The sequence below is a fragment of the Microcebus murinus genome, chromosome 13 (genome assembly GCF_040939455.1).
Source record: "Microcebus murinus isolate Inina chromosome 13, M.murinus_Inina_mat1.0, whole genome shotgun sequence".
NCBI classification, from domain to species: Eukaryota; Metazoa; Chordata; class Mammalia; order Primates; family Cheirogaleidae; genus Microcebus; species Microcebus murinus.
In genome coordinates this window covers 9,111,744-9,130,280 of record NC_134116.1, presented here as the reverse complement: position 1 = coordinate 9,130,280, position 18,537 = coordinate 9,111,744, and the positions used below count along the sequence as shown (strand labels likewise).

General features: G+C 34.6%; 1 protein-coding gene across 2 annotated transcripts in view; it reads left to right on the top strand.

Moving 5' to 3' along the window:
• MYO16 (myosin XVI) overlaps window positions 1-18,537 on the top strand; it is a 610,163-nt gene that overhangs the window by 416,606 nt on the left and 175,020 nt on the right. For both annotated transcript variants that reach the window (XM_012751938.3, XM_012751933.2), the window contains exon 22: window positions 16,054-16,206. In XM_012751938.3, coding sequence (XP_012607392.2) covers window positions 16,054-16,206 — 153 coding nt within the window. The remainder of the gene's footprint in view (window positions 1-16,053; window positions 16,207-18,537) is intronic.

Here is an 18,537-nt window from a genome sequence, read left to right as displayed (position 1 = left end):
TTCATAAAAACACATAACAGAAGCACTGGTTATTTCTAAACCATCTATAATTTAGGACGCTTTTTAAAGTGCTAAATTGTTTGGCATTTTAATAGTATTGCATGAATAGTTTTATCAAATTAAGTATATCTAAAAATTAAATGTTGAAGAAGAGAAAGAAGTACAACTTTCCTTGGCAAACAGAAGAAAAATAAACCTGTAAAAAGATAAAAGTAGAAAGATAGAAAACCAAACTGCATTACATTACAGAATTACAACGAAGCAGAGTTTGGGGAGAATTTCAATAATTATGTAATTTGTTTGGCTTTATTTTCTTAAGGTAGATCATGTGGTAGTTAATGTTACTGGATAAAAAATTAAATAACATGTATCAGAAACCCAATTCTGTGACTTTTACTAGCATAGATTTCTTAGCCAAAATGAGGGATCTATAGCCTTGGTTTTCTTTTTTGTGAAATCAGGATAATTAACAGATTTAGATTAGACATGATTAAATAGAGATTCTGGTATCATTGACTATCATACTGTACATGTTTAAGAAATGAGGGCCAGCTACCATTACTGTTGTAAATGAGAACACTTAAAACCCTTTTGAAATTTAGCCAACTTTATTTCTAGAAAAGTCCTGCATTATCCTGTGTGTGGATATTAATTATGGTGACTCACCCAATCCAAGCTGAGTCAGCATGAACCATGTTCCTTAAAAAACTTTGCAAAAAGTCTAATTTGAAATAAGATCAATGGTGACATAGAATTCTTCTCCTTTCATACTTTTCTATGGATAAATAGAAAAGGAAAGACTTCCTGTTTTTATTTATTTATTGCTTACCATAAGAAAAATAATGATGAACACAAGAAAGTGTTAAGTGTGACTAGTAGAATATATATATTATATGCAGGTTTGCAGGCTGCATCTGATGATGTGTTTCTCAGCTCAAATGTTTGAATGTTGTCAGGCATCTGTATAGATTTCTTAGACTTTTACCTTAAAAAACAGGGACACTTTCATGTTTGTAATGAGATTTCCTGGTTTATCCATCTCCTGGTAAGTGACAGATGGAACAATGTCATGTAACGTCCCTCATGGGAGAACTTGCTCCCAAGCTGCTGCCCCACACCCAAACAATTACCTTACTGATCATGTCTACACTGACTACTATGTGCAAAACATTTGTGCTATTTATTGTTGAAACATACTTATTTTACTACAATTATGTAAATCCCTTATTATTCTTTCTGCTAAATATTTCAATGATATATTATTGTAGGGTGCATTCATAGTCTGAAATTTCTGTATAACAAGGAATGATCTCTTTTTCCCAATCTAATGAGTAAATCTCTATTAAATGCCAAAAGCTAGTTTTGGACTAGTTTTATGGGCAAAATCTCAAAAACAATTCTGAGACTTAAATTATGAAAAAATGATTACTTAAATATATTGTTTTCTTAGCAGGTTTGTTTTGCTGTTGTGCACAGTAACAACTGGGAGTCATTTAGAAGGATAACGTTACTTTCCTTGTGATGAAAGCAAATCTCATGTTAAACTGGACTTAGCAAATTTCCTAAATTTCCACATGAACTTTTTTTTAAAGGCCACTGATTTAAGTGATACATTTTAGATTCTTTTGTTGCTAACAGAAGGTGGACTTCCTCGTTTTTATTCCATTGCAAACTCTCAACATAATGCTTAACAAATCAATGCTTTATTCAGAATCAAACCTAGAAAAATATTAGTGCTTTTGTAAGTATTTATTTTATTCTGTTTTAAGCTTATTGACCCATTTATCAATTATTCACTAGAATGTCAACTCCTTCTGGATTGAAATTGTGTCTGCATTTGGTATGTAATAGAAATTTAATAAATGTGTTTTCAATTGGAATTTAAAGAAAAATACACTGCTAAGAAAACAATCTTGATAGTGGATTTCCTAGTGGTTCTTCTCGTTCAGGAATAATGTATGTGTTTCTCAAGAATCTTCCTCCCTAAGAAGCCTGACAAATGTTTAGAATAAGGACGCATCCAAGGGGCTATGATGCAGCACCGACACATCTGCATCTGCACCCTCATATCCTGCAGGAGCTCCAAAGATTAAATGTGGGATGCTTACAATATTCTTGAATGAGAATTTGTTTTAACTAATAGGAAATTCCAATCCTATTTTCTTTCACTTTGTATTAGGTTTGTATAACAGAATATCTTAGCTTAGGTTATTGATAAACAGACAGCAGAAATGTATCGCTCCCAGGCTGGGAAGTTCAGGATCAGGCACCTGCAGATTCATGTCTGGTGAGGGCTCTCTGTTCCACAGATAGCACCTTGTCCTCACATGGCACAAGAGCAGGGCATCTTGTAGGACCTCTTTTAGGAAGGGCACCAATCCTGTTCAGGAGGGTGGAGCCATTATGACCAAAGGCCCATTTCTACTCAACTTGTCGGTTCACTTCAACATATGAATTTTGAGGGTACACAAACATTCAGACAATTACACGCTTTTAATGAATCATTTCTCTTCAAAATTATTTCTTTCATTATAACAAGGATAATTTTTAGTGTAAAACCTATAGCTGATATAATCCAGCAGTAGTTTGTTACTTCAGTAGAGAAAGGTACACTAAATAATTTGAGTCCCAAAGTACAATTTGAGAGCCTAATTACTCTGTCACCCTGATTAATTAATTATATTATGACCCACTTTCAGTTATATAATAGCTAAATTTCATAAAATTGTGTTTCCTTTATTATGTGGAGTTCATATCTAGCACTACAAAAATATTTCCTAAAGCTTTGAGGGGAAAACCTCTACAGTCCACTTTTTTTATTTCAAGATACTCTTTAGCATTAAAAGTAATGAATTCCAGGTATATAAGTTTGATAAATAGAAAGGTAATAAACAAGACAAAGGTACTCTCCTGTATACTGCAATGCTAATGATGTTAGCAGAGAGAAAGCAATTTGAGGTATGAGAAGTGGCAAGGAAAGGTAAAAATATTACTATTTCCAGACATGACTATGTATCTAGAAAACCCAAAAGAATTAACGAGACCATTACTACCAACAATAAGAGAACTTGACAAAGTAGCAAGTTGTAAAATCAGTGTGTAAAGTCAATAAAACATTTTTAAAATATTAGTAACTTGTTAGAAGATATAATAGAAAAGAAGACACCATTTACATTGGTTTTTAAAAAAACTAAACAACCTAAGTGAGAGGAACTTTAAAACATTTTCAAAAAGCAAAATAGTCTTAAACAAATGAAAAGACATATTACGTTTTTAGACAGAAAGGCTTAATATTATAAAGATGCTAATCCTCCCTACGTTGACTTATAACCTGATGCGATGTCACTGCAAATAAATGGAGAATGAATGCAGAATTAGAATACGTCAATTTTATAGCTCCTAATAAGTAATGAATGGGTGCCAATGACTGCTAACATTATGAAAAGACAACATACACAAGAAACCTACCAAGTATTACTACAGGGAAGGGAGGGAAGAGGGGAAGGAGAAAATTTGAATATAATAAAGTTTCTTGATGTGACTAGTTGTTAACAGGAACCAAAGACAGAGAAACATGGTAAAATAAGCCGTAGGATACACTGCAAATCCGAAGTGTGGAAAACCAATCCGGCAGGGTAGCTCATGCCTGTAATCCCAGTATTTCTGGAGGCTGAAGCATGAGAATAGCTTGAGACCAGGAATTTGAGACTAGCCTGAACAACATAGTGAGAGCTCATATCTAAAAATAATAGAAAATATTAGCAGACATGGTGCACCAACTGGGGGTTGGACATGCTTGAAGTGGTGGCACAGAGGGGCAGAGGGGTGGCAGGGGCAATATATGTAACCCCAACAATATTAGTACCCTCATAATATAATGAAATAAAAGGAGAAAAAAAAAAAAGAAAAGAAAAAATTAGCAGACATGGTGGCACGCGCCTATAGTCCCAGCTACTCAGGAGGCTGAGGCAGGAGGATTGCTGGAGCCTAGGAGTTTGAGTCTGAAGTGAGCTATGATTGTGCCACTGCACTCCAGCCTGGGTGACAGATGAGACCCTGTCTCAAAAAATAAAATAAAATAAATGTGGAAAACTGTACAGGACAAATAACCTGATTTCTTCAACATATAAAATGCAGGGAAAAATGTGAAAGGAGGGGGTCTATAGATTAAAAATGATCTAAAGACATATACATCAGGTGAATGTGTGGATATTATTGGACCCTAATTTTTTAAATTAGGTATAAAAATTATGAGACAATTAAGGTAATATGAAATCTGATCAGTTGATGAAATTTTAAAAAATTATTGTTGATTATAGTATGGTGATAATGGTGTACTATGGATGTGTTTTTTTAAGTCCTAATATCTCAGAAAATTACACTAAAATATTTGCTGATTTAATGACATGATATCTGCAGATTGCTTCAAATGAGTCCCCTTTTGGGGACAATAGATAATGGATAAAGCAGAATGGGACCTGAATCAGTAATTACTGATAATTGTTGAAGTTAGTTGATGGTAGATGGGCTTATGTATTATTCCCTTCACTGTTGAATATGTTTAAAATTATCCATAATTTGCCATTTAAATAAATAAGAAAAATTTGAGGTTATATAAATATTGTTTTAATAAATGCTATCATGTTTTCCCTCCAAACATGTTATTACAAAGCTCTGCATGCTACAGATCTGCAGTAAAGAGCAAAGTGGTGGAAACAAATGATCCAACATATAATAATCTCCCCAAATGCCCCCCTATACGCATACATGCAAATGCACATAATGAATCTCTTCAAGCTATGGAGTCTAGTAAAATTACATATCAACAATCTGCTGTAAGAATTTAGAGAATTTGGAGAGAACACATGTGTTCCAAGTAAAAGCTTCTGTCGTAGAAGATAAAATTGTGACATATAATCTATTTTCAAGCCAGACTTCATCTAAACTGATTGCAGAAGAGTTGTCAAGGACTCAAAACATTCCCCTGCTTACAGACTGTTTTCTAAAAAGTGAGACTTACTGGAAAATTCAGATGAACAATAATTCAGTCAGGCTTGGACTATGTGTTCAAGGAGTTGGAAAAATATCCATACCTTGATTTCTAAAGTTTTATGAAATTATATAATTCTGCAATTTCAACTTCAAATTGAAATTTGTGAAATTTCTATCTTTATTGTGAAATCACTATTCTAGCTATGATAGAAAGATAAATCAAATAATGAATTAACTACTATTAATTTAACTCTTACCAAATACTCTTCACGTGGATTAGCCCATTTTATACATGATACAAGTGAGAGTGCTACAGTCTCTTCTATGCAAGAGTGAACTAGCAGTGCCTGGAAGGATCCATTTTTCTGGCTTATTTACATCAGAGTAATCTGCAGTTCATTCATTCAACACACATTTAATGTGTGTGCCCCAAGTTCCAGACCCTGTCCTGGGCACTGAAGATTGCACAGATATTAGGGTGTGGGTAGGTAGGGTACAAATGTTAGAAGAACCCATTCTTTTTTTAAAATGTCCTCTAGCCAGATAATGTGTTCCCACTTCTGCACCTGTCCTTGCCTCTTTTCTAACCCTACACATTTGTCAGTGTTCCAGACTTTATGGCTGTGTAATGAATTACCTGAAAACTCCATGGCTAACATTTGTTAGCGCATTATGCTCATTCGTTCTTTTGGGTTGGGGATTTGAGCAGGGCACCGAGGAACAGGTTATCTCTAGCTATAATGTCTGAGGCCTCAGCTAGATAACTGGAATGCTGGAGGCAAAAGTCATCAAAAGGGTCCTTTACCCACAAACGTAGAGGGGGACACTTGCTGTTGGAAGGGGCACTAGGTTTCCCTTCAGATGGATCTGTCCTTGTGGGTCTCTTCACATGACTTCTGCATAGGTCAGTTTGGACTTTCTCACAGTATGTCGGCTGATTTCCTGAGAATGGCTTCCCCAAAGGGGAAAGCTGTATGAAAGCTGCATGCTTTTTGTATAACCTGGATTCAGAAGCCACATAGGATAATTTCCTCTACAGGTTGGGACAATAACAAGCATGCCCAGGTTCGAGGGGTTTGGCAAATACAGTCCACCTCTTGATGGGGAAGGATCCCTTCCAATTGGACATTATAGGAAAAGGACTGGGGAAGTTTAAATGAGGAGAAGTTTGCTCTTTTAGCCCTAAATACAACAGCACTTATGTAATTTTAATCCCAGTGTGTCTTCTGATAGCTATTAGATCTCAATATTGATCTATCTACCAATCATTGATACAGAAATATGATAAAATATTGCTATTGTTAAGTTCTTTCACATATAGTTTTAACAATCATACATGCATTAAGTGTCTACCTCTCTCTTAAAAAATTTTATGCTCTGTGTATCCCTTTTTCACAATGACTTTGAACTTTCCAAAATCATTTCAGAATCTCTCCAAGCTATGGGTAATTCATATTAAGAAAAATTTGAATGAGAAAACGTATTTATTTTCACTATATATCAGAACTCTAGCATATTGTTCCACAGGTTTCTATAGAAAAATACACAAAATAATTAAATAATGACATGTATTTTAATGTACCTTTTACAATAATTGTGGATTCTGCGTTTATAAATAGTATGGTTATAGGTCTTCTTTAGGTAACAGTTTTTGAAAACTTGTTTTGAGGAAATAAAAAACTGGGTAGAAGAAACGTAATTAAGAATTTTGAGCCCATAAACTATATATTTAATGATTTTTTTCCTCAAAATCCCTGTAAGTTAAATAATATTACAATTTCAGAGCTAAAGAAAACAAATAGTTTAAGTAACTCATGGAAATTCACACAGAACTAGGATCGGAATCCAGGTTTAATGACTCAGGCTATTTCAAGTTCCAAAGGTTCTTTGAAGGCCAGACTTAAATTTGGATCAATATACATCTTCTAAACTTTAACTTCTGCCCTTTTATGAGAATTTCTGTATTTCTCTTAGGACTCAATATTATTTATTCTATTCTGTGTAAAAACAATAAACCCTTAAGAAATTTTTATGCCATTAATTATTTTTTTCATAGTGAATTTTTCACCAAATCCATTTAATATAAGTAAGTTAGATAATGCAGGTATATATTCTTCATTGTAGAGTACCTGGATGATCGTAAGGAAATGGTACAAAGCATAATAAGAATTAATGCATTTGAATACATCAATGAGATCCCTTTAGAGAGGAGTGAATTCAGCTCTTTTAATGAAAAAGAGAAAAAGCCCACATTTACCATAGTGCAGTCCAGATATAAACCCTCAAATACCAAATGTGCTAAATACAAAAGTGCTGCCATATAGTTTTCTGCTAGTTCTTGATAATGGCTGGAATTTCTTGAGCTCCTACTATTAGTCAGATTATTTTGCTATATGATTTCTAACTCTTACAGCAACCCTCTCAGAAAATTAAGAGATATCCCCAAGGAATTTACTGGCCCAACTGGGACTTCAGAAGCCAACTCATGTGACTCCAAAGCCTAATCCTTCATGGGCCATGATGTCAGTTCTTCTGTATCTCTAAGCTTTGCATTTAATTCTGGATAATTACAAGTATTAGAAAAAGAACAAGTATATGAGTATTAATCATTAATCAAATTAATCATTGTTTTTGAAATATATGAACAAATTTATATGAAAAGACAAGGCATATTGATTAACCTAAAAGATTATTGCTAACCAAAGAAAACTCTTTTTTTTTAATGATGAACAATTTGACATAGTGACTGAAGCTTTAAAATAAGAGCATTTTGACGAGAGAGAGTTTACATGTCCAACACTTGGGTATGGCTTCTAGTTAAAAAGGATGTGTTTTTTGTGTAAGTTATCATATAAAACATCTAAAATATTTTTTGTTTTAATTTGTATTTTTCACTCCTGATATTAGCATGTTATTATATAAAATTTGACAATAAATTTAACCAGTTGATTTGTTGTTGCCAGACTTCTTTTTGAACAGCAATCCTTCAAGTCCCATAAAAGCAATTATTTACATTAAAGGAGAATGTAGTCGTGAATTTAACACATCAAAGTACTGGATTTGTTTTATGGATTCATGTTGCTCTGAATAACAGAATAACTAAAAGAAATGTAGGGAGAGAAAGTGTTTTTATTTGTGTAAGACCCATGTCTTTATACATATGAAGTAACTGCCACTTATATTTGCTCTAAAATCTGTTATATATATTTTGATTTTAAAACGTCAAAGAGAAGCCAGAGAAGGAAAGGATGTTTGGTTTTTTAGAGAAATCCTAATCCACCAAAAAAAGGGTCATGGCAGGGGGAGGTAAGGGGAGTGGAAAAGTGAAAAAACAAATAAAACCAATAAACAGAATCAAATGCAGTCGGGTGGGGCCAGGTGGTGAGAAATGGACTTGTTCTTCTCTGTTGACTGAGGGTCCTGACGTGGGACTCTGGGGAGCGAAGCAGCCCTCCCCCTGCAGTAGCCTAGCCCTCTCTTGTTGAAATAAGACAAGATGATTGGCAGAGGTAGTATGCTCTATCCGGGGAGACAGACGGTGCAGCAGCAAAGCAAACCCGGCCTTTCCCAAGAAAGGCCTCGACGACAATAATAGGAAGATTCAGACAAAACAAAATTAACTATAGAATTGTCCAACTGAAACAAAAAAGAGAAATGCTGTCTCCTAACTAACCCCCTGTACCTGCCATTTTATAGACAATATGTGGAAATCAGGGGTGCTTGATTTGTTGGGGAAACACATAGAACAGTCTGGTGAGCTCCAAGGTATTCTTCAAAAAAGTTAGGTTGAGGTTCGTGGTGCACTTGACTCATTAAAGTCCCTGAAGACTCCTACAGAGAAGCCCATTAACTTTTTTTTTTTCTTTTGCTGATAAAAAGAAACTTGAGTTTATACTTAGCCTGGCAAGGAAGAACACTACTTTCACAAAGTTCTGGCAGTATTTCAGGGGCAGAGGGGAAAGGTTAAGACAGAATTTATTAAGAATTGGAAGTGTGATTTAAGGTGAGTATTTCAATGAGGGATCCTTTTGTCCTTGTTGTTTTAGAGATAGGATCTGGCTCTGCTACCCAGACATCCCAGGCTGGAGTACAGTGGACTGATCATAGCTCACTGTAACCTTGAACTCCTGGGCTCAAGCTATCCTTCTGCCTCAGCTGATCCTCCTATCTCAGCATTCAGAGTTGCTAGGACTGCAAGTACACACTACCATGCCTAGCTAATTTTTTAAAAAAACTTTTGTAGAGATAGATCTCACTATGCTGCCCAGGCTGGTCTCTAACTCCTGGCCTCAAGCAACCCTCCCACCTTAGCATCCCAACTTGTTGGGATTCCAGGCATGAGGCACCATGCCCAGCCCATATAAAGTTTAGAATCGGTTTGTTGGTATTTACAAAATCACCTGCTGCAATACTGATTGGGATTTCATTGAATCTGTAGATCAGGTTCACAACTGACGTCTTGACAATGTTGAACTTTCCTATCCATGATCATGGAATATCTCTCCATGTATTCTGTTCTTGGATTTCTTTCATCAGAGTCTTGTAGTTTTCCTCATATAGATCCTGTATATATTTTGTTAGGTTTATACTTAACTATTTCACTTTGGGGGGTGCTAATGTATTATAATGTATAATGTGTTATGTTTTCAATTTCAAATTCTACTTGTTCATTGCTGGTATGTAGGAAAGCAAATGACTTTTGTATGTTAACCTTGCATCCTAGGAAAGTTCTTGTGATGAGCAATGAAACCATTTCTGGGTAGGACAGTCCTGCAAAATAAAGAAAGGCTAATGAAGACAGCTGAATAACAATGTTATATTAATGGAGATAACAAAGTGTGGTTTCAGTTCTCCAAGTCCTGGCTGAGTATGGGGCTAGACAGTTTTGGTTCTCAGTCCTTCCTGTGGTCATTCCGTAGCCTAAGCTGAAGGAGAGACCACTAATATCTGAGGGTGTGATCATTTCAGATCTTCACTGTTGTTTGAGGTGTCACGATCATATGTTAGGTTTCTGTCTGTGGTTGTTTCAACCTTCAGGTTTCCGGTGATGGTTGTTTAAATCTCTGTGTCAGGTTTTGTTGCTCTTTCTGCTGTATGAGCATTTGATGGAAGGCCCATCAACTTGACTCAATGTTTCTGCAATTGGCCTCTGCTTATTTAATGTTTTTATAAAGTAGCTGTTAATATCGCATACAAATGGCATTCTGCTGAACATATTTGAGAAATATTGAATATCTAAAATCTAACATCATTCCTGCTTATGTGCTCTCTCTCTTACACACACATTAATATATTACACATGTGAATATTAATTGATGAGCAAATTGGTTAATGGGGTGCGCATTTTCTGTTTGACCATTTATCTCAGTGTGTTCAACCGTGTCTACATATTAGAATCACCTGGAAAGCTTTTAAAATACATCAAGCCCTGGACCCCACTCTAATTAAATTGGTTTGGGGTCAGGCCCAGGCATCAGCCTTTCTTAAAAAGGTCCCCAGTTAATTCCAGTGTGCAGATTCGATTGAGAATCACTGTCTGACACCTGGGACTCTGCCTTCAGCTGGAGAACTGGAGTCAGCGTTAATTAATCTCCTACTTTAATTCTGTGATGTATATGTCATGCTCTATTATACTTTTGTTTCAAATATATTTCACAGAGTAATAAAAATAAAGGCAGAACAGTTGGTGAAAATTTACTCAAGAAATTAAGTTTGTCATTAATACAAATGATGGGCCATCTGGATGAGCAAGAAGGGTCTGTTGCTGAAGAGTGTTTTTAAGGGGTGCATAATTTTTATTATTAAACCAGTTAGCAACGGCACTGAAATGTACAAAGCATGTATTTTAATTAGAGAAGGGTGCGTACTAACTAAGCAGTTACTTCATAATTACTCATTACCATTTATGGATACCCACCTTTCAGCCACAACTAAGTCTACTCTGAGGAGTACCCGGAGAGCAAATGCAACCCCAAACCAGTTGTGATGGGTAGAGTTGAAAAGCGAAAGTAATGATTGTTTTGCAATGAAGTCAATGGTCTCAATTGATTCGTGCTTCTGGATAAACTAATTTGCTTGTAAAAATCTTCACTCTATCTTTCTCTGATTGTGCTTAACAAACACCCACAGATGCACACATTCAACACAAAGACAGTTCAGTGAAAATAAATAAAAAATAAGGTTCTGGCCATGATTTTGGCCACCATTTGGCTGGTCAGATATATTTTTTCAATTTTCAACTAAATATCTAACATTGGAGAATATGGTTTTATTATTAACCTTAGTTACATTTCCTAGCACTTTTGAAGTTCATGGTTCTTATACTTTTATATTTTAACTTCTGTTCAAACAATGAGTGCTTTGAACAATTTAGAATATATATAGAAATATATTCTAAATATAAATTTATTATTAAAATATTTTAATATATACATTACATCAAGATGGTTTTGAAGAACACTCTACTTTGAACTGCTTATGTTCTCAGTGAGTCACTACTCCATGCGGTATTGCTCTCCCCTATTAGAAATACAAATATAGATTTAGTTCCAGAAAGTACCACTGTAATAACAGCTACAAGTTGAAGATCAGTCCGCAGGCTACTTGATTCTACACATTAAGCTAGAATTTCCCTATGGGATTTTAATAAATATATTTAAAAAGTTGTTTCCTCCAGAATACAAAAAAACAAAACAAACAAACAAAAAAACATGATGTACAATAAAAGATTCAGGTATATTGTAAAAACCACCCTATTCTACAAAAATGTTAAAAATCCAACAGAGCAGCTGTATGTTTCATTTTGACCGGGAGAGTAATAAATTGACTTGCTATATCCAAAGACACAGGCAAAATCACTTTCTGGTAGCCAAAGTTTGGCAAATTGCTTTAGACCTTTTTGGGAAAAAGGAAGACAACAGAGACCTGGCCCCTTCCAGCTTTTGCATTTACGGTGGCTTTGCCTACACTCACTTGGTTTTAGGCATTTTAGCTAAATCAGCAGATTAATTCGCTAAAGCCAATATTTAATTTGATAAAATATCAGGAAAAAAAATTTAAATATCTGTTTTCTCTTATGAAAAAGGTCAGGTCAGTTGAAACTGTGGAGATGGTCTGCTGTAAGACAGTCAAAAACCTAGGGGATTTAGTTTGATTGTTATTGAAAGTAGTTCTAGTCATTTTTGTACGTGCAGGGCTTCAGACTGTACTGAATGCAAAATTATAAGGGAATTTTGTTAAATATGTTGGAGACATCCATGCCCATCTAATGTGCAATTAGAGAATCTCAAAATGAGGAGAAATAGAAATTTTCTATAATTTGGATATTTCTTATACAATAGAAAACCAGCCATTGGTTATTTTTAAAATTTGGAATCCTTGATCAGACTTCTTATTGTTCCCGGGAGTAACAGACTTCACTTTATTTTTCTCGGGCTCAACCTTTGTTTCGCAGCACTCGGTTTCCTAAAATAGATTACACGTAAGCACTCTATTCATAAACATTTTTAAGTCAAATTACTCAGGTATAGAATCTATTTGTGTTTTCTTACATGACTCAAATGTATTTTTAATAGCAAAAAGCTTGAGAAATTATCACTGTGTATATCATATAATAAAAGAGAATATTTTCCAATTGCTCCATTCCATAGAAGGAGTCATTTATTATCTGTACATTTTTGGTACATACTTCACCCCAAATTTTAATAATTTTATTGCATTTATTCCTTAAGAAAATAAGTACCCCAAATATTACAGGAGCTTAACAATTCATTAGTTAAAGGAACATATCAAAATATTATTTTTGAAGCAAAGTGAAATATTTTTTAAAATTTCAATTTTTATTCTCTAACAATTTTCATCAATTTCTATTTTTGGTTTATGATTAAAATGATGTGACAGGGAAATGCATTGCTTTAACAGTAGGGATACTATCGTAGGCAGATGCCACACAGTCCTATAGAAAATGATCTGTCTTTTTCCTGGAGATTTATACACTGTAGGATACGATAAACATAGAAACTAATCCTGAAGATCTGGATCTGCTGGTGTCACTTAGTTTTGATGGAATAATTCAAGGGTATGAATGTGCTAGACTATACCAGTTACAAGAAAGAAAATATTTTTTTATGATCTGTAGATCCTGAATGCCATTCCTCTCTCTGCCAGCTACAATGCGCAGCGTTTATTGGTCTGTGCCCATATGTAAATCATATTTGACTCAAGAACAACACATTTAGAGTTAAATGTTTTGTAAGGTATGTTTTCATCTGAAGTGACTATATTTTGAATTAAGAGAACTGAGCACCAGATGTGTGAGTTTATCTAAGAAACATTTAGCTTTAAATGTAAAGAACGTCCAGCTTTGTTTATATCTCATAAAATCTAGTTGTCACAGAGCAGAGAGGAAAAGTCCTAGTTATGTGCTGGGAAAACATGGTAGAAGGGAGAAAATCCTGGAAATTTCAGTGTTCAAGGAACAGGAGGTTGGGGGAAGAAGATGATGCAAAGAGAAAATTGAAGTTCAAATAATTCCCTGAATTTCTTCTGGTTTTAAAATGACTTCTAAGACAGCAACAACATGGCATGGTTCTTATTTTATTTTTAACTTACATCTTATTTTGTAATTGAATGAATTAGGGAAGTTTATCAAGTCTAGAGAAATTCATCTATCACTGAATTTACAGAAACCATCTTTTACCCTGAAGCCAGAGATACAAGCAAGGAAAACAATCTGGAAAGGAAATAGCCATGCAGCATCAGTTTTTGACCTGGAGCTAAGGAAATTTTTGTTATTATTTGGGTGTCAATATGTGGTATTTAGATCTTATTTTAATATAATTTTTATTTTGATATTTTATTTGGCCTATTTCTACTATGATTCTCTGCTTATTGTATTAATGATAAAAAATGTCCTTGTACATTCATTGTTCAAATGCCTACACCAGGTCATAAGAACCTCTAAACTTTCAGCTCTCCATCCTCTGCTTCAGTCAAGGTACCCCCATGTCCACAATCCTCTCCTATGCCGTTCTGGCTGTTTCAGAATACGTTTCAGCTGCCTGCACCTACTCACAAAAATCTGGCCCTGGCAATAAGTAAAGAATAGAACTTTATAGCAAGTCAACCCAGCCTCATGCCCTGTGGTATTCAGATCAATGTTCTACACCCTCATATACTTATTTCTTCCCTGAAAAAGTTTCCCTCTGACACTTTTTCATGCCTCTAGAATCTCATAATCTTCTACCCTCTGGAATAACTGGATCTGTGAGAAAAAGCCCCTTTCCATCTATGTGCATGTATTTTCAATTCAGTAATAGCCCACCTTTACGGGTAAGTGCGGACTCCCACAAGGAGGATTGAACCCTTCTGGTAGCTGTCACATGAGAAGGTGGCTCGTCTTGCTCATTGGAAGATGGAACATAAGAGATGCTCTTACATGGGCTGGGGGAGACATGAGCACCACTCCTTAGAGGGCAGAAACATCCAGAAGGAGCTCCTGCTGTGCAGCTGTTGTGATGGCATCATACCTGGAGAATATTTGGGGTACATGGAAAAGAGGAACCCAGGGAGATCTACTTTGTTGTGTTGATTTATTCCACTCATATTCTGTTATGTTCTTTACAAAAGCTTTGACATTTTCTTTAAATGAATACAGGATATTTCACTTTAAATATAGTCCTAGATATTATTCTGTTTGCAGATGAGATCTAATTTCCTTTGAAATGTTTTATCACTTATTTTAATCTATATAAATTATTCATTTTTAATTATTTTTAGTGAGTTACTGAACACTAAATATGTGTAACTGATCTTTGGATTTTACTTAGTGTGAAATAGTGGTTCAGAGTACAGATGAGGAAACATGAGGGGCTGTGATGTGAGACTGAGTGAGCCCACGGAAGTGGGTATGGACAGAGAAGAGACAAGGCCCCAAACAGAGCCCTGGGACTCCAGTGTGAGCAGCTAGGAGCTGACAAAGACCCAGGAAAGGAGACAGGGAAGGAGCAGCCAGGAGGTAGGAGGCTAGGACAGGGTGGTGGTCTGGAAGACAGAGAAGAAAGTGTCCCAGGGAAGCAGAGGAACCAACTCTGTCCACTATCGCTGGGGGTGGAAGTGTCCAGAAATAGTGAATACTAAGAATTGAACATCAGATTTAGAAATGCACACATCACTGGTGACTTCCACAAAAACCATTTTGGTGGAGCTGTGGGGTTAAAAGTTTTATTAGAGTGCTTTGGAGAGAAAAAGGGAGGAGAAATGTTTGGGATAATGAGTAGAAACAAGCCTTTTGCTATTTTTTATATAAAAGGAAACAGAAAAATGGAAGGATACCGTAGAGGGGAGGTCAGATTTTATTTTGGTTAGATTTGAGTTTGTTTCATTTTTAACAATAGTTTAAAATAAATACATTTTTAAGATTAAGAAATTAAGACATTAAGAAATAACGTATATGTATCCTGATGGGAATGTCTTGAGGCAAGAGACAAATTGACAGTTGGAGACATGTAGAAAATTTCCTGGGAAAGAAAATAGTTTCTGCAACAAAATGCTTTGACTAGATTTTGTTTCTGAAAGACACTCCACATTCCCTCTTACCTATCACCAATATGCAACCAGAAATGACATGCCTGGGAAATGCTTCTTTCTTCTCGAAGAGCTCATGGTAAACCCAGCTTTATCGTTATTTCTTGACAAGAGCCCAAATATATATTCCGTTTGGAAATATTTTTTAAATGCTCAAAATATATCTGAGACTCAAAATGTATCAGTTAATGCTATACTTATACTTTTTGTGGTTTTTAACATACTTTCTTTAAACTGAGCAGTGAGACTACATGAAATGAAATATACATGACCTGTGAAATATGTGAAAGTCCATTGCTTGGCTTCAGGTGAAACTCTTTGCCTACCCAGGCAATACTGTAACGCTTACTCTTACTGGACTAACTCGTTTTAACATTCCTCAGTCAATAGTTGCCCGATCTGAAACTGTGTCATTGAACAAGTGGATGTGCACTGCTATATTATCTCATGGATTGTTTTGTTTTTCCCCCACAATAGCTTTGTGTCAACATGACCAATGAGAAGATGCACCACTATATCAATGAAGTGCTTTTTCTACACGAGCAAGCAGAATGTGTACAAGAGGGAGTTACCATGGAAACAGCATATTCTCCTGGTAACCAGACTGGAGTTTTGGATTTTTTTTTCCAGGTATTCATATAATATAATTAGATACTTAACAGGATACATGCATTTAAATATACTTGGAGACAAAGAATTTTCTTTCAGGAGGCCTTATTTTTGAGATATCTCTGTATATGAGATTCTGCAATGTATTTGCAGAATTCTATTGAGAAGCACAAGTTATCTTTTTTTGAAAGTGCATTTGAAGCATCACCAGATCATTGAAAGGATAAGAAATATCAGATCATTTTGACATAAAAATATTAACATTACTTATTCAACATTACTAAAACTCTCATTTTGTCAGTTAAAAGCGCCCAAGGCAAAAAATTGATATTTTATAAAATAATACCTAAGTTAATTATATCAAAAAATAGATTCAACAGAATTTTTTTATTTATCTTTGATGATTTTAGAATTTAAATTTGGAAAAATTGGCAGAAAAAACATGTACACACATATATAATATTTGGTTAAGAGTCTTAGGGCATCTGCAGGTGTTTATACTTATCTTTATTGTTTCTACTTTACAATGAAAAAATTTTAACTGAAAATCTATATCATATAAACAAATATCTATCACTTAAACAGCAATCCCTATTTACTAATATGTGAAGACACTATATGAATTTACCCACAATATCTCTAAAATAGACTTTGTTTAAAAGGACACCATTCAGCTATTAGGAGAGCACAGTATTTCATTTTTTATTCTTTGTTTCTGGTTTCTGTAGAGGTATATTTCTAAATTACTTTGTTTTATGCATCTTCCTTATGCTGTAGCATACTCTTGTTCTTGCTACAGACTTGTCAACATTCTTTTTTAAAAAATTAAAGCAAAAGCCCTCTTCCTCCAGAAAGCCCTCATCATGATACATACAGTATATAATTTATTTATTGAAGGTTGAAAAATGTCTTCAGTCAGACAGAACTGTATACTGAATTGTACATGGAAAACCACTGGTATCCACCAACTTCATTCCAACTCACTGTGCTGTCCTTGACTGCAAAACAGTGGTCATCGGAATGGACGTTTACATGGGCTTTATTTATACATCAGCGATTATACATTTGTCTTGTATCCTAGAGGGGAAGGCTTAATCCAGATTTTTACCAAATTCTCCACTTGTCTAGTATATTTTGTTGGACTTTGTTAAGATGAAAGTGCATATGAGAACTGTTCACATACAGTAAACAATTCAATCTTTCTGGAATCTTTACCGTTAAAGGAATTGGAGATGGTTAATCCTTTTCTTATGATTTAATTATTTCTTCATGTTCTACTTTCTTCTTCAGATATTTCAACAAGTTTTCAAAGTCTAGAAGGTTAATTACAACCGTTCTTTTATAACTTTATTTCAAACATCCAGAAGATACAATATACAAGTTTTGTGTTTTTTTTTTTTTTAATTTGGAGACAATACAAATTATAATGCTCAAAAAATCTTACTAGTAACCAGCCTCCTCATCTTTGGAGACTGTCATCTTGCTTTTTGCAGCAGAATGGTTTAGCTCTCTTTGAATTGATGTCTTTGCTTATACTAATTAGGGACCTTGTCTTTGAATTACTGCAACATGCATTAAAGGAAGGCTTTACCAAACAAGCGGACATTTTCGCCCCCAAACAAGAGGTCTGTCACTGCCCCGAAACATGAACACACTTTCAGACAGCCTTGTGATAGCTCCCCTGTCCTTCTACTGCCTGCCTGTATGTGCTTGTGCATGTGGATATGTTTGCGTGTGAGGTGTGGTTATGTAATAGCATATAGAGAAGTTATCATGATATGGCGCTCAAATTGATAGATGACAGAATGATTTATGACATTATAATATCAACATTTTACTTACTCTTCAGCAATAGCTTGCTATAAATTGAAATATATACATTTATATATATAAATTGTTTAATATATAAAATTTTACTTAATATGTAATTAATTTACATTTACATAAATTTATACATTATAAATATAATATACTATGGTATATAACAAATTTATATATTAAATTTATTATATTTTACACATAAATTTAATTATTAATATTTATTATTTAATAATTAATATATATATAAATTTATTGATATATATAAATTTTCTTCACCTCTGGGCTCTTCATGGGGAGTTTTCATGGGGTCCCTGGCCACTCTGAGATTTTTGTATTCTTGCAATGTACTGTTGGATTTGAGTGTTGAGCTGACATTCCCAGTAAGGGTTTTCTTCTCTAGATATCTTTATTGAAAAACATTTTTATATTGGTAACAAAAATCTTGCCAGGTATTACTGACTTTAGATAACTTACTGAGGTAGATGAGCTTGCTTTTTGTAGGCATTCCCAATTTCTTTCTAGTGCTGTTCT